This window comes from Dromaius novaehollandiae, chromosome 1 (assembly GCF_036370855.1).
Source record: "Dromaius novaehollandiae isolate bDroNov1 chromosome 1, bDroNov1.hap1, whole genome shotgun sequence".
Classification (NCBI taxonomy): domain Eukaryota; kingdom Metazoa; phylum Chordata; class Aves; order Casuariiformes; family Dromaiidae; genus Dromaius; species Dromaius novaehollandiae.
The window spans coordinates 73,465,556-73,483,143 of record NC_088098.1 but is presented as its reverse complement, the minus strand read 5'-3'; the positions used below and the strand labels follow the sequence as shown (position 1 = coordinate 73,483,143).

At 42.8% G+C, this 17,588-nt stretch overlaps 1 protein-coding gene across 3 annotated transcripts in view; it reads left to right on the top strand.

The window, feature by feature from the left end:
- Window positions 1-1,088: 1,088 nt before the first annotated feature.
- SULT4A1 (sulfotransferase family 4A member 1) overlaps window positions 1,089-17,588 on the top strand; it is a 30,041-nt gene continuing 13,541 nt past the window's right edge. For 2 of the 3 annotated variants that reach the window (XR_010390481.1, XM_064516758.1), the window contains exon 1: window positions 1,092-1,486. Coding sequence is in view for 2 of the 3 variants with exons in the window: in XM_064516758.1 (XP_064372828.1) it covers window positions 1,318-1,486 (169 nt within the window). In the remaining variant the exon portion in view is untranslated. Of the gene's footprint in view, window positions 1,487-17,588 lie in introns of all 3 variants that reach the window. The other variant, XM_064516763.1, reaches the window with a different exon arrangement.

The following is a 17,588-nucleotide window of genomic DNA, read 5'->3' as shown; positions in this document are numbered from 1 at the left end:
AAACAAAACTCTTCACTGACCTTCCAGAAGTTTAACTTTGTTGAATTATTGATGATTTTCCATTTGTGTTAGACCAAACTACTGCAATACCCTTCATTTGTTCACTGCAGGTAGATCTTAAGGGAGGTTAGACCCCTTTTATGCCTTCCTGGGAGGCACCAGTAGGCCTTATCTACCCTGACCAGCAGCACCTGAACCCTCCACCCCTGCGCCCTCTGCCTGTGGGCCCGGCCAGGAGTGCTATTCAAGCTCCAGCCTAGTCCTCTAGGCCTTGTTGAACTAGCTGACAGGAGCAGCAGAGTCAGGGCTGCTCTGTGAGAAAGGATGAGCTAGGAGCCGAGGATGACCACAGCGCAGGCAGGGCCGTGCCCTTACCAAACAGCACCCAGGCAGGGTTGGTGACAGGAACAGGTTCTGTTTGCTCTCTGATAGCCATCAGACAAGGTAATGTAGTAAGTCAGATCTGAGACCAATCTATTAAGTCCAGTGAGCAAGTCAGAACTGGCTAGAGACATGCTGGGTGCAGCTATAGCTGCTCAGGCAGGGTCTGGGCACTCAGGCCAGTCTGAAAAATACCCCCATGCTGTTATGAAATTTCTTTACCCTACCAGAGAGGAGGCATGTCATGGATTGGGAGGAGGGCACCTGGATGAAGGGTTTATTGCATCCCAGCAGGATGCCATAGAAGGAGCCAACGGCTGTGCCATTTCTTTCTAGGGTCTGTGTGGATGGAAAAAGCAGCGTGCACCCCACAGTGCAGTGTGCTTGGCACAGGGCTCAGCGCACCTAACTGCCGGTGCGCTGCCACACATCCACCCGCCACCATCGCCCGCTATCCGGGCTCCTCGGGCCGAGGCCCTGGCACTGTCACAGAGCCGGGCTGCGCCATCGTGAAGCCGTGTGCCACGTGCTGGGCTGTGAGGTTAAAGCCGAGCGGGCAAGTCCTCCCTCCATCCTTCACCCTGGCCCCTCGGGGCCAGCGTGGGGAGCGTGTGAGTGTGAGGCGTCCTGCCCGGGGAGGGGGAGGACCGGAGGGGAGGGGAGGGCGGGCGGTTGGCGGCCGTTGGCGCCGCGCGCTGCGGCTGCCGCGCATGACATCACCGAGCGCGGGGCCCATGCGCCGCCGGCCGGCCCGGCCCCGCCGCCCCCGCCCGTCGCCTCCCCGTGCGTGCGTGGGGCGTGCCGGGGGCAGGGGCTGCCGCGCCCGCCGCCGCCGCCGCCGCCGCTCGCCCGCCGGAGCGCCCGGGGCCCCGCGCACCTCCCGCCCCCCTTGCCTCCGCGGCGGCGGCAGCAGGAGCAGCAGCAGCGGGGCAGAGGATGGCGGAGAGCGAGGCCGAGACCCCCAGCACGCCGGGGGAGTTTGAGAGCAAGTACTTCGAGTACAATGGGGTGCGGCTGCCGCCCTTCTGCAGGGGGAAGATGGAGGAGATCGCCAATTTCCCGGTGAGGGACAGCGACGTCTGGATCGTCACCTACCCCAAGTCAGGTAGGCGGGCGGGCTGGGCGGGAGTCGCCCCTCCGCCCCCCCTCCCCCGGCGGCGACCCCGGCAGCGGCGCGGGGGAGGCCGCGGCGGCGGGGAGAGGCCTCTGCTGCCGCCGCCGCCGGGCGCGGCGCGGCGCGGGGGGAAAAGTTCGCCGCTGCGGAGCGGGGGAGCCGGCGGCGAAGCCAGGCTGCAGCTGGAGCCCCTCGAGGGGCCGCCTCGGTGGCGGGAGGCGAGGAGCCTTCGGAAAGCGGCGGAGGCCGGACGCGGCACAGCGCCCGTCCTCGCTGCTCCCGCTGCCTTCGGCCGACCGGCTCCGGGTAGCGGCGTCGCCCCGGGCGAGGGAGGCCGCGGAGAGCGGGGAGGTGCGCGGCACGCACGCGTAGGGCTCTCTGAGGTGACCCGCAGATTTACCGTGTGCTCCACAGCGGCCCGCGCTGCGTCCCCGGGGCGGCCGGGCGCATCGTCCTGGGGGAACATGTGCTCCGAGTGCGTCCGTCTGCTCGCTTTCAGCACCAGCAACGTCTCCTGTTAACAGTATGAGTGTTTACCTCTTCAGTAAACGCATCCGCTGGCTGTTCTATACCACCCGGGTATCGGTGCTCTTAATGTCATATTTCTTGATTTCTTATCCTCTTCCTTTCCAAGCAAAATGTTTAAGCTTAATTAACATGGATATAGTGCTGTCTGCAAAGAGACAGACAATATGGTAGCTTTGTAACCCACCTGGTAAAACCAGAAGCAAACGGGGATGGACAGTCTTTTTTTTTTCTTTAAGCACATTGAGTGACTTTTTTCCTGGCAATAAGATGATCTCTTTCTAGAAAATTCAAAGTCCGTTGTACAGAGATGATATATGTTTGCTCTCTCGGTACCCTTGTAAAATGATGTTTCTGTATCACAGGTTACTGACTAGCTCTTACCATTTGATTGTTTATTGTATGCATGGCTAATGCCCTTCTAGTTTTTCTTGGTGTGATAATACAAAATTATACACATCTCCCACAATGCAATGCCTACTATCTTATTTCTCAAGGAATTTAAAATATTTCCACAGCATTTTTTAATATTTCATTACTAATGATGCAGTTAGACTGGCTAGTGCTTGATAGATGCATACATTAGAGAATAGGGACAGTATGTAGATAGATGGATGACCCTCAAAATGCTAGGATTCAGACCAGCCAGCTACATCTTTACTGCTCTTTTAAACTGTCTTAAAGATTTATAGCGTGCAGGAGGCTGAAAGAATGCTATTTAATTATTTCAGCTTATTAAGATGTCAGTGTTGCAAATCTGTGTTTATAATGCTCATGTGTTAGTATAGCACCCCAGTTTCATATTGGCAGATCATTAAATATCCTCAGCTAACCTCAGTTTCCAGCGGCCAGGCATAATAACTATGCAGTATGTCAGCTGTCAATAGCTTAGTTTCCATGGCTATACAATTGGCCATAGAAAGCCAGCTTGCAGTCATATTTAATTTGGTATTATCTTATGAATACAGCAGCACTATACTAGGTCTCTCAGGGCCCCAGCTGAGATCAGTGGCAGGGCACTGTCCATTTACAGAGTTAGTGGCATAGCTTACTCCAAGAGGGCTTACTACCAGGCAATGTGAAAGCTAAGAAAAAGGAGAACTGAGAACTGAGACACCAAAACTGAAGGTACAGTGCTGTGTAGATGAGCTGGGAGGGGCAGCCTTGGGACCACAATAGGTACCAATGTATTTTACTTGCCAAGGAAGAGGGTATTTAGGAAAGGTCTGAGGAATCTCTCATTCCCTTCATGGCAACAGGCTCTAGAACACGCTAACGACCTCTGCAAGCCCCAAGAGATAAAAGACGACATTTAGGTGGCGTAAATTCTAGAGACCCTTGTAACTTGTTTTGCTGGCTGACCATACAGGGCTTACAGTTCAGTGCCTTATTTAGGGCTTCTGAATCAATTGTCAAAGGCTCTGTTGATTTGAGATAGGAATGCCAGTGGAAATTAGGTTGCCCGAATGTGGTTCCCACTGATTTAGCCAAGATCATGCAGCAGGTCCACAGTAAAGCCAGAAATTGAATCCGGAACTCCAACTACAGCTACATCCTCCTGTCTCTCAGTAGCATAGATAAAGATTTTGCTGTTAATTGGAGCTATTCAGAATTTTCATAAAGTTGCTGTAATCATAAAGTAGGTTTACAAAAGGTATATAGCACACAAAATGAAATTTGGGGGAGTAAAGGACCTTTGAAATCTCAATTTTTTTTTGAAATCTTTAAACAGGAAACATTGAGATGAAATGACAAGAAAAATTTTAAGCGTATTTTTGACAGTAGAGATTAGGAAAAAGGAAAAATGCACCATTTGCAAATAGTTTCAAGGGAAAACTTTTTTGTTGTTTTCACAAAAATCAGTTTTGTTCATTGTTTCACCAGCTCTCCATCTGCTCAAATCGTGGAAAAATATACAAACAAGCCCTTCTGCTAGATGTGAGAGGCCAGAGCTTCTAGCTCTTGCTGAGCCCTATGCTACAATCTAATAACAGAAGCCTCCATCAGTAGCTGTTGACCATATATTGGTTTATCTGGTGAAGAAAATACACAAATGGCTTACAGGCACATGTTTCCTGGGGGTCAGGGCTGCTTCAGTATTCCTAGCGACTGAAGAAGTACATACGCCATTTTGAAGACATTATACCCTGCAAAACTAGATGATACAGTTCGAAACATGTGAGATGGAGATAATGCTTGGAAATAGTTACAGATATTGGTGAATAGGGAGTGACCCAAGGAAAAGCTGGTCCAGTAATGGTAGAAAATTGAATGCACCAGTGGCTTTACTGGGAGTAATGTAATAAGCCTAATGGAAAATGACTCTGCTTTAATGTGATTTCCACTGATGGATGCCTAAATAATGATACTCTTTATATCTTTAATTAATCCTAACACCTGTGTCCAATCAGTGATAACTTTTGGGAACTGTTGCACTAGGAGACTGCTGCACTTGTGCCTAAAACAGACTCATTTAAACAAGCATATGTAAATATGTGGGAGTGCATATTATATGTAAGTATATATTAGAACTGTAATTACAGAAAACCTTTTTGTCATGCTACATACTGTAAAATCAGGTGTGCTTCTGCTCTACTAAAGAAACAAAGTCACAAGTTTCATCTCTCATGTAACTCTATTTGTAGCATAGAATGGACAAGATGAACAGGATCCACTGAGATTTACAGTAGTTGCAAATGTAATGTGGAATACCATCCTATATAGCACTAAATAAAAGGAACTTGCACAACAGATTGCTTCACAGATGAGATCAGGATGCAGTGTTCCACAGGAAACCCATTGTACAGTCTGTCAGAACTTCCCTGGAACCCTCTAGTTACTGTGGGCTTTTTTTACCCTACTTGGAAATTCAAATTCTTCTCTAAAGACTCCAGAATTAATGAATAAACAAATTCTTTCATGGTATTTCCCAAGTCACTGTGCCAAGAGATAGATTATTCTTCTGTTAATGTTAATGACTTCAGTGAAATTAAACCAATGAAGTATTGACTCCAAGTTCACTTAGGTATTTTGTCTTCCGATGCTAACCCCTGACTGTACATGAGCCATACATTTGCTTTACTCGTAACTGATGTACAATAGCTTTCTTAATTGTTGCCCTTCTTGTGTCTGTCAGAATGAATGTGCATTTTGCATTCTTGGGTCAAAGCCCACAAACTAATGCATTTTGCAAAATTGGTGATTTCAGAAAGTAGGCTATTTAGATGAATAATAAAGTTGTCTGTCCCACATTGATTTGAGGTGGGGGGGAATAATTTTCGGGAGTTCTGTGTGGGAAAAAGTCAGTGTTGGGGAAACACCGGCTTTAAGTCCAGTCAGTTCATGAGAACACTTGCTCTTCTGATTGTCTGATGTCAAATTCAAGTGCTGTGTATGCCTTTTTACTGTCCAGAGGTCATTTTTTCACAGCATTTTGAATTTTCCCTCCAGCATTGGATTTCTGTAACTGTCCATGAGCTTCTAGGAAATATGACAGTTGACTTTAGGCCTTTGGCTTAAATAAGTACCAACAATGAATTTGCAGATCAGTTCAAGGATGGGTATGTTCACTGGGCTTTCCTCTCTCATATTCCTTCTCAATCCTTACCTCTGGTATTGTATGAAATCAGCCAAAGAAAATTCACTTGAGTTAGTTGTCCATTATTTTATTTACCTAAAAGGTTTTATGTAGAGAGAAGGTCATGCTTTTTATTGTATCTGTTTGCAAGGTGCACTGCACGTGTTGTGGGTTTTCTGTGTCCTCCTGTTGCGCATGCCTCTTCTAGTGCATGCATCCCCCAATCCTTTCCCCGACTGGTGGGAGGAGTTTACTGTTCTCTCTATCCCCTTTCTCTGCCACATGCCAGGGCTCTGTCTACAATCTCCCATGGCACATTTCCCTCATGCTATAATTCCCTAATATTTTTTCCATGCCAGGGACTCTATGTACTCTGTGATTTTTCTTCTGTTATAGGGGATACAGTTCTTTGATCCACTGACAGTTTTAGCAGTGGAAGAAGCCGCTAGGATGTAAATCAAAAATAGGGGGTTCAGTGTAAACCTCACTTCTCTCATTTGTGTGATTTGTCACTAAAAATCAACAGGTTTCTGCTTATTATCTAGATTATTCTCTGAATCAGACTTAGCTATCAGAAACTATTATATTTCAGAGAAAGGGATGCTTGGCCCGTTGAGGATGTAGGTTCATGTACTTTTCCTTTGGCTGTGAAATCGGTTTAAGAATTTCTTAACTCTGGCCTCTTGTTTCTTCCCTTCACCTTCTTATCAGTCTCCGTTCTTTCTGGGATCATTTTATAAAAACATATCAGTGAAATGGCCTTGATTTAAGAAATACACTTTAAAGAAAATATACCAAATGACTATGCCTTGTGTGGAAATCTTGCTTTGTCTGTCTTGTGCAATCCCACCCTTCATGTTTTTTCTCAGATTAACATGCCTCCCAAAAGATTTTATACACTAATTCAGCAAGGTTGGTTTCTGATTTAGGTCTTAGAGGGTTATTGTACTGCACAAGAATATCCTTATTATTCAATACTAAGAGTATTACTGCTTGACTTAATAGTACATGGCTACACATGAACTATGCTTGCAAGTGTGTCCTGCAGTCAGTAGACATGTAACTCGCCAACTAACATATCATCTGCAGTTACCACGGTTATCCACAATAGCAATCAGTGAGTGGGCGATAAAGGTCTGCACAGAGCTACAGTGATTATGTTGGGGAGTCACAGCATCTCTTTCCTCTCTTACCTGCCCATAAGTGTTCCCAGCTGCTCCTTGGTAAGTTGTACTTTCTCTGTGCCCTGGTTTGCTTCCTAACTGGCTAACACTTGCCAGTAGCTTCTGTGTGATGCGAGAGACTAATAAGCCTAAGCACAGGGAATCTGATTCTCTTCCCACTTACGCAGATTTACATGGATCCAACACTGCCGACAGTCAGTCCTGATTTGTGCAGACATAACTGAGAGAAGAATCAGGCTGAAAGGCGCCCAAGCTGGGGAAGTTTCTAGCCTGGGAGCTGTCAGACAGACACAGTGCCGTGAGTCAGCTGCAGGCTGCAGTGTTTTATCCTGGAAATGGCAAGACTGAGGTGGCCTCACATTGTAGCTAAGCCTCTTGGGGAATGAGAGTATCTTAGTATGTTAAGTTGGCTGATTGGCCTGAATTTCCAGAATTCCCATATGGAGCCCCCTCACCCCTGCCCGAGAGGTTTTATTGGTATTATTTTGTAATAACAGTTTCTCCTCTTGCCAAATAGCCAGATTCTACTGTCACCTGGGATTTATAAAGGCCTATTCTCTTTGCAGGATATTGTTGCCTTGAGTTTAACCAGGTTTCATTTGAAAAGTGAATTCAAGTGTTATCGACCTAGAGGCATGCCCCAAGAAATCATGAGATTAGCATAAAAATCAAGATTTTTTTACACAAAATGCATTTGGTATTCTTTTTCTTTGCCCTCTGCTTTGTGAAGCTGTATTGCCCCATGGAAATATATATATCTGGAAAGATGCCAAGCCTCTGTTAGTTTCATGAATGTGAATGAATGTGATAGTTAATGGCTTAGAAATCAGAATGGTAGCACTTACCTTTATTCATTTTCTCCACCTTAAGTAATTTATAAAGCCCCGATATCACACGGCTTTAATGCAGTATGAATGTACATCAGTTTTCATACAACTGGCCAAAAAGAATGGACTTCTTAGGCAAAGAACAATGGAACAGCAAATTGGGTGATGGAAATGTGTTTTGTGAGCTGTCATTTTAGGTATTGATTTGCAGGGTTCAAATTTGAATCCAATTTCATGCTCTTGGTTTTTGGTGACCAATGTCATATTCCTTCCAGGAGTTAGAACAGTAAATGTCTCTGCTCTCTTAAGTCACTCCGTTGAGTCAACAGGATCACTCTGCTGCAGAAAGTAATGCTTGTACATGAATGTTTGTGGGTCAGGGCCTTTGGGATCCTGTGATTTGAAAGCCCTTTTGAAATGGGACTATCTTTTGTTTTATTTATGTATAGCTCAAGAGGCAGTCTGGTATTGACTTGGAGTCTTAAATATTTTTGCAAGGCAAAGAAATGATAAATTAAAACATCAAATAACAAGTAATTGAAGACTGTGGGAAGTTTGCCACTAGTGTGTTTGACTGATTTCAGAGGGGTGGAATTGAATAGGTCCTTATGTGCCTCAAGCAGGAAATAATGGTGGAGAAGGGAAAATCTGTAGGTAAGGAATACTTGGTTTTGTTATCTGGCTAGCAGTGTCTCTCTTTTGAGCCTTTTATCAAACCAATGAAGAGATGTTACTAGAGACGGAGAGAACAAATGGTACAGAAGAAGAAGATTCTCCAGTTACCTGGTAGGTTTCATTGGGTCTCTTTCAAATGTAGCATAATTGATTTTCTACTCTGAAGTAGTATGAAAAACTCAAGCGAGTTGCTTTTGAAAGCAGGCTCAGGAAAAAAAGGAAAAAAGGTTTTACTCTGTTTAAAAAGTATTTGCTGGATATATGCAAAATCAGTATTGACTGGATTAGACAATAATGACCCCAAAGACTAAAGATCTAGCAAATGCGCTAAATCATCCCTCAGCTAACAGCCAGTCGCTCTTGTTTCATGTTAATGTTCATCTTTCATACAGAAGATATTAATGAAAGGAAGCAAAATGCTTGAACATTGTACTTAAATTAGATGAAGCACATGCCATTCTTCATTCTCAATATGCAATCTTTTATTAAAAGAAGACTTTTCTCATTTTTACTTCAGTGGGGATTCATACAACCTATACAGAGGAGAAAAAACTCTACCATCTTTGTTGTCCCATATATGTTGCCTCAGACGGGATGCTAGCGTTGGGGCACTGGACATATGCTTTAACTTCTTGGATAGAGAGTTTGTGACCTTGGATAAGTCATTTAATCTATTTGTCTCCATTTTCCGTTGGGGTCATGTGGATGTGTTTCATTTCTACTAGTATTTTTGCATTTTATTTATGAAGACAAGAAATACTCTGGGCCAGAAGGTGTCATCTGCCATTTATATTTTTGCAGAGAAACCTAGCAAATTGTGGCTCTGAATTCAAGTTAAGCATCTAGGTATTAAAGCAGAGCAAGTAGTAATGCTAGTATGTAGGAAAGGGTTTTTTTTTTCCACTCAGTGAGTGGGAGCAACCAACTGAAAACATAAAACCCCCAAGATCTCATCCCTTTGACCTTGTTCAAATTTTCCGTAACACTTTGCAGAATCTAGAGAGATATGTCACGAGAGCTGAAATACTTATGGTTCTGTATACCAAAGTCCTTTAAGGATTCCCACAAAACAAATTAATTTATGTCATGTATTAATCTTGTAACCTGCAGATTCAGTAGCAGTGAAGTGTGTTGCTGTATGTATGCTGACAAGACAGCATAGCAGAGGAAGCATTCAATTATTAAACATTTCAGCAAATAGGTCTGCAGGCTGGGGAAGCCCTCTGTGAGAGGAGTGGTGGAGTACTGAGGAACGTCAGGAAGGAAGCATATCAAGGGACTGAAAGTGTGTACAGGAGGTTTAGCTAGGTAAAGCCTGAGGCAATAGCTGAGACAGAGGATAACAAAGGAAAAGGAAGAGCACTGGAGAAACAGCTGAGGAGAGAGCTTCCTCACTAATGCCAAAATCCATCTAAAATTTTAAACATGGGATCTGATTTCATGTCCTCTTAAACACCCACCATTTGTAGTGGAAGATATGAAGGCCATCATCCTTTATAAAGCCACAAATTCTGGACAGTGTATAATGAAATTAGATCACCATATGAGATGTGGACAATGGTGCTGAATTAGCCCTTCACTGCATCCAAGTACATGAGTAATAAATTCATCTAAGCCAATAAAATGATAAAAGAGTGAAGCCAGTGAGATGAGAATCACATTCACACAGTGGCTATGCATGCAGCAGTGCAGGTTTGTCAGCACATTGGCTGCTTTGCAGTGCCCTGTTGATGCAAGTGTCCTGTTTATGTTGACCCTAAGCCTAGGCTAACCATCCAGTTAAAAGCCTGTTTACTGTTGATCAAGGCTGCCAGAGTAGCACAGAACAGCTACAGGCATTGCTAAAATTGGATTGCTGTATGCATATATAGCTGAGGCGCACATTAATAATGATCAATGTCTTCACTGCCATTGAATCACCAGTGTTTTCTATTAGAAATAGTCTACTCTCATCAAGGATTTTGCTGCAATTCTGAGAAAATCTACGGTGATACAGATTTGCAGAGCCTCTTTCTCACTCCCAACTGGATCTGTTTCCATGTCTAATTTTGAAAAGCAACAATAGAAATATTTGTAGCTTGCCTAAAATTGCAGTTCAACAGAGATGGAATGACAGTGTGCTAAACATGAGTGACGGCATAGGTACCTTGCAAAGGCTGATACTGCATAGAGCAGCTCTTATGATGGATAGCCATAACTTGAGGGGGATTCTGTTTGAGACAGAATGGTTTACTCCCTGATCTTAGACAACTACTAGCTGACTAAAGAGGCTATGTAGTTTCATGCATGGAAGGTAAACAGTGTTTCTTGAACTTCTAAAACACAAATATGCTTCTTTTCCATTTTTTGCACATGTGGCTCTTACCTGCAGTGCTCTCACATGATAGTATAAGTGTGCTGCCTTCTTGCAGTTTAACCACCAGGTATATGGAAACACACATTAATGTGTAGGCAGGTTTTGCCTAACAGTTTTCTTGCCAGGGATTGAAACTGGGGCATAGAATTTCATTTCAGATCACTACGCAAGTCTGAATGCCAAGCAAGGCACTTTCAGAAGTGACAGGTATCCTCCCAAATATGCCTAGCATACAGGGAGAGGAACAGGTTCATAGCAAAGGCTAGGAGAACTGCCTCAGCACAGGTTTCTAATACAGGAAGAGAAGATAACAGCTGAATGTAGTGGGTTGACTTTAGATGGGGTCAACTTTGGACCAGCGTGGGAAAAGTAAACAGGGATGTAAATCTGTCCGTCAGATAGTTGTAAGGTAGCAAACAAGCTTTGAGCTTTAATTCATTCATCTACTATTTTCATATTCCTGACATAGGGTATTCGTTATATGATACATTTTTTTGTTTGTTTGTTTTAACATGATAGGTGTTGTGCTCTCTTTTGCTGTGGGAGAACATTTCATTTGGAGAGTGGAAACTGAAAAAAATAAGAGTACAAGTAGATGTCCTCTTTTAAAAGCATCTGCACTGGTGCAAGTTGTTAGTGCCGTTTACCCGCTATTTGTCACTATTCTTGCAGAACCTCCCACAGAGCATTTTGTGTTGAGACTTCTTAATTTGCCTCAGGCAAAATTTGCCAGGTGAGTTTATGCCAAAAATATAAACTCCTTAAGCTAATTTGGCTGATTTAGTCTTTAGTGAATTGGGGCAACTTCACACAAATTGTTCCACTGGTGATTACATCTGGTGCAGATGTGATGAGCATCCACAGACACGGACATATTTTACCAGCCCAGCTAAAGCTTAAAGAGAACATCCATGAGCAAGATACTTTTCCTTTCGAATATTAGATACCAACCTGTTCTATCAATGAAGGACGTGTAACAAAATCTGGGAGACCTAGATACAATAAGGCCATGGATATGGAAGCAACTTGAAAACAAATCCTGACTCATCAGTCAGAAGGCAAATACAAACACACTGGTGTGTTGTTATTTTAATCCCTAGATTTTGAGCAATCTGGGAACCTGGCTCACAGTTCTTAGGGCTATTAGTATTATTTACCTGGTTCTTGCTGCAGAGCCAGTGGCTGTGAGGATGTTGTGACTTAAGAGGGATAGAAGAGAAATCCTTTTTGCTCTTGCTGTCCTCAGCAAGAGGCTTTTGCCTTGTGGATCTCTGCCTGCTGGGGCAGATTGGTATAGCCATGGGTTAGATTCAGTGGTAAGGGAGCAAGTGACTCAAACTATTTTTCCTTTTTGCGGGTTTTCCAAAGTCTAAACTAGGCAAAGTAGACAATCTGGATATCTGCACCACCATATCTACACTGATAAACCTAACTAAGACACAGGCTCATGCAGTGGCAGGCCATCATCTGTGCTGTTTTATTGTTAGCACATTCCCTGACACAGCTCTCTCCCTGACAGTGCACTTCCCAGCACAGAGTGGGAGATAGCCAGAGCCAGGGATTGTTCCCAAGCAGCTGCATGGATGAGGCTGTCTTGTTTGGGGAATTTATCTCAGGGGATGGGGGTTCTGCTGTGCTCCATGTCCTCGGGGCCAGAGAACAGGCCCTGGTGTGTTTTATTTACTGGTATTGCTCTACCTTTGGGATCCAGCATGCACAAAAGTCTCAGTAGACCTTTTTCTCTGAGCTGCTTGTGTTGGTGTTCTGTGTGAGACATGATGCATCGTCTGCCTTGCTGTGTGAAAGTGGTGAAAGCCTTTGCAGTCTGTGCCTTGTCTGAAATGCACTGTGGCTAGTTCTGCACTTTCCATCCTATTCTCTATGGAGTAGTTAGCATCCTAGCATAAAGGAGAATTAGCATTCAGGCCATTTTTTTAAAAATAGTACCAATACATTAGCTGAAAATAACACTGTTTTGTAACTAGCTTATTAAAACACTGCTTTAGAATACTATATTACATATGGTAACAATAATTCTATGAAAATGAAAAATAAACTGATTAATAAGTCCAAAAAGCCGAGACAGTGCTTACTGAATGTTGTCAGAAGTCATGCAGTTAATTCTTCTTTTAAATTTGGTCTTATTTATGCTGTTGCCATAAGTTTTATAAGATCTGGATTCAGTTTCTTCATGTCCCATAGACTTCCTTGGCAAGTGACTATTGATTTTAGGCGCATTTTGGCCACTTAAAAGGGACATAAATTTCAGAGGATGAGTACTCGTCCCTTTGTGAAAATCAGGCCCTCCATTATGTATTTAATTGGGCACTCAGTATTGGAAAAATAACACAGTTTAGCCTTTATTCTGAATCGTAAGTTTTACCTAGCAACATCGTAACAGAAGAATTGGGAAATATGCTGTCAAGGTATATGCCTTATCTTTATTATTAAAACCGTTATCAATAACAATAAAGATCTTTATTCTTAAGCCTATTGGAATTCCAACGTGTAAGAGAAACAGAACATATGGAGCTGAAGAAGAAATATTTTTAAGGTTTGCGATTTTTTTTCTTCAGTGGAAAATCTAATTTTTCTTCCACTGTTGTAGGCTGAAGATGAAACTGTCATACTTACCTGCAAATACACACTGAGACTGGTGAAAGCGGAAGGCGTTTGTAGGCAATTAGGAGAACTATATGGGGAACTGCTTTACAGCACTTGCTAAGCCAATCTATGACAGCTCTAGCAGCCCTTATTTTTAATGAGCACTTATATCTACCAATGATATAAAAAAATCATGAGTCATAATGGGTCCATTGCATTGTATTAGCTGAAACTTGATCAAGCATTGGTAGATCAAAGAAGGTGCAACTAATGGAGAGTGCTAGAAAATTTATAATACTAACATTAGCATTCCTTTATTATGATTTTTCCAGATGACTTTCCAAACAAGGGGGTGAGTAAAAGGAACGTATCAAAGACCCTTGCATCCTTGAACTGCTGGTTTGTCCCATGTTAACTGATATGGAGGCGAGAAAACTCTTGAAATAAACTACATTAGAAACAGTGAAGAGAAGGAAAGTTTTGCAGGAAGCACCCTGCTTTATAGCTGCCACTTCACCTTGAACAAATCTGTGATATTCAATGCTTGCATGGGAAAGCATGCCAATGGTCAGAAAGTGATAAGAGGAGCCAGAGAACAGCTGCACGAAAGAATAGTTCTCCTACAAAGACTAAATTTGATGTTAAAAGTAATAAATAAAAATAAAAAGGAATAACCTTGAGGCATTTTGAAATATTATTGACTGTCTTGCTATGCTGTCTGGTTGCCCTTGGAGCAGTTACACCTACTGATGAGCAGAGGCAGTATGGCCATGAACTAGCTTTGCTAGTGTTGCTGAGATATTGGCTATGAAAAAGGGCACAAATGAAGAGTTCCTATTCATCATAGGGGCTTCTGCAGGGCTGAGTGTGGGCTGGAAGGGTTCTAAATGAGTCCTGATTTCTGTACATCATTAGGTATCACTGAAAAGGACAGTGCAGCCTAATCAGCATACTTTCAGACAGCTCTGACTGGGCTTTGTTTGCACAAGCTCTTATGCAGCATGGAATTGCAGGTTCACAGATAATTTAAAAGACTGTCCTAAAAACCTACCAGTTCTGGCATTGGCTTATCACTACTGTTTCCCATCCCATGCCTTTCCAGATGTTCTGTGATAAATTGGAACACTTTATTTTCTTCTGAAGCATTATATTGACGTAACAAATGAGCTTGTCAGGGAAGAGCATTTCTCAGATAAAGTGCACTGAAGTTCCCTAGACGCTGACTGGCTTCCTTTTAATTGGTTTTGGATAAACCTAAACAAATTCCACATCTGTTTTGGCATATGACCTTGGATTTAGCAGGGCCAGCAGTCTTCTTCCAGGAAGAAGAAAGAAGGAAGGGTGGATTGCTGGGTACGTAGAAATATTGCATCTGGTGCCTCATGCCTAAAGACTGACAGCTTAATCCTGTTTTTCATTTTTTTTGACTGTTTAGTCTTTCTGTACCATCCCCAGTGAGGCACGCACGTACATGCCCACACTTTCAGAAACATGGGGCGAAGATGTTGGAAAACATAAGAGATGCAAAATGTGATGCTTGGTTATGGCCAAGTTTTGTGCTAGACTGGGATTATCAAAGGGGATTAAATTCATCTCTGACACCCAATTTTCATATTTCCTTCAAAAATCTCAATTTCAGCAATTTCCTCTAGACTCCATCCATAAAATGGTGGTTCTCACACATCTCTGCAGACATCATTTTAAGCCACTTGGTTCAAATGGTCAGTTTTGCTATGCTTTATTCCCAGATAGGGAATTGGGTGCCACACCAAAAGACTCACATTTACCTCACACAGTAGCTAATTTAATAAATTCTCCTAACCCCAGTCTAGGCTTGGGCTTCTAATCACGTGCATATATACAGTATCCCCAATTCGTTTGTCTTTCCTGCCAGCTGATGTTCTCAGGGACCTGCCCTGGCATCTAAGTCTGGTATTTGGATTGCTGTGATAAGCCATCATTTCTGAACCAAAAGCACGTTCAGCTTTGTTCATATCTGTAATTTAGATCTGAGTTCTTTTTAGTACTGATAGAGATGTAAGGAGGTTATATATATTTCATTATATATAAAGGCTTTATCTGTTTTTTCTTTTTAACCAAATAACCTGGGGGGCTGGGGAGCTTTAAAACAGAGAAAATCAGATTGATGACTGTTTTAAAATGAGGCTTCTAGGGTGTGTGGGGGATAAATTGTAATTGATTAAGGATGACAAGTGAAAAAAACAGAGTTCCCTCAAAAGTTAAACATGTAATTTTCACTTGTGTTAAGACCCTGAAAATCCTGAGTAGAGTAGCTGAGTGCTAATGTAGAAGAAAATTGACAAAACTGTCAATTGGGTGACAAAACTGAAAAGTTGATGAGTGGGAAAATTCAGGATCAGTGGTCCTCATACATGTGTAGGGAGGAGAAACTCTAATGTTCTGGCTGGCTGGAAACCAGGAGTCTAAACTGTCAATTTGCAGTCTTTCCCTTTATAAAACACATTCCATAGAAATACTGTTTGCTGTATGAATTGGAATAAGCTGGAATGCTGAAGTATGTGTAATTTGTGTGTGTGTGTATGCATATGTGCATGCTAATAATTAGCACTGAGGTTCAAAGGTTTAAAGCACTCTTCTAAAGAAGCTGCACTTGATCAAGATTTACATTCTGCTGATGGAAGCATTAAGTCCTTTGGGCTTCTAAAGGCCCACTTCCTTCTGAATCAGAACCCTGCTTCCCCGTGCCTCCTACAGACTACATGGATCACAGGCCATCTCCTGTGTCATCTTCTATCTCTGCAGTGCTGCATGGATCTGCTAGTCCACATGCAAAGTCAAGTGCATGGCCTAGGGTCTGAATTCAGTAAGGCCATGGAGGCTGCACTGCCTCGCTCTTGCTCCTTAGTTACCTGGTGACTTTGTGGACATGCTGCACTGGTGACGTTTCAGCCCAGTGCTGCCTCAACCCAGCATCCCTCCTGTATTTGTAGAGGCACAATGAAGATGGTTTCTTTTTGCCTGGAGAGTAGCTGAGCCAGAAAAGACTGTGTGTTGATGTTTATCCCCACACAGTTATTCCTTTTCCTTTCATGGAATAAGTTTGCTGTAATAGCATTTTTCTTTGCAAGCAGAATTGGAAATACAGAAATAAACTACAGAGAACCACAATGTCTCCTGTCAGAATAAATTTTTAATAAGAACAAGGGTTGTGCTCATAGAGTCACAAGGACTGATCCTGACTGGTACTCTGTGTATGTTAATTTTAATGTATAAAATATATGCTTGGACTTTAAAATGCAGAGTGAACAGCCTTAAGGGCTGGTTTGTATTAAGCTTGTGACAGCTGTCTCTGTGGGTGATGATAATGTAGAAGTTTTTTTTCCAAGCCATTTTCATTTACCCACCCATCCATCGGTAAGGAAACAGGAATGTTATTCTCTAAAGCAGTTCTCAGAGATGTGCATTCTTTTACTCCCTCTAACCAGCCTCTAAAGTACAACAGCTTTTTTTCTCTTCTTAGCTCAGATTAAAGAAGTTCTAAATAATGATACACCAGCTTTATGCTGGACCATGCAAGAATATGTACAAGATGTGTCTAAGTTAGTGTGTACAGTCGTACTACTTAATGTGAATTAACTGAAGACTGATTTTCAAGTTGCAACAGGACCAAAAGGTGTGATTGCTGAATTTGCAGCTAATCTTTCCAAGAACATAGTTGTTGAAGCAGATAGGCATGGCCTTTATAAAGAATTCTGAAACAATTGCTTGTTACTGTAGGTAACACGAGAGAGAGAGAAATCCCTATGTCATTTTCCTTACCACTCACGATTCTTAAACATTTGGTCAGTCTGTCATGGTATCCAGGATTTCCCGTCCCCACATGATTTGTCATTTCAACCATGGGGTCCTTTCCCTGTTAGCTCATTTTGACCTTCCCTCATTCTGTCCCCCCACCTCACCGAAAGCCAGTGCCCTCCTCTTCATAAGCCTCTGAACCTTTGTTTGCCTGTTTTGAGGGTTTGCTACCCTCCCCTCCTACCTGCCTGAAGGTAAGGTCAGTTGAAATAATTCCCCTGTTCAGACTTCCTTTTGCAATACCTATTAATTTTCCAAAGCAGAGTCATTAAGGCTAAAATATCTATTGGTTGTTTTGTAAATTTCTTCAAACTGGACAGAGATATATAATTGGGGCCTCTTAAGCTTATGACTGACTCACTATGCATTGATATATTCAGCGGTTTATCCAATCCATAAAATGGAAGTATAAATAGATTCTCAGAATATTACATAGCAGTAGAACTGCCTACAACTGAGAATATAGGAGATGGTGTCAGTTTCCCTGTACTGCCAGTAATGTATTATG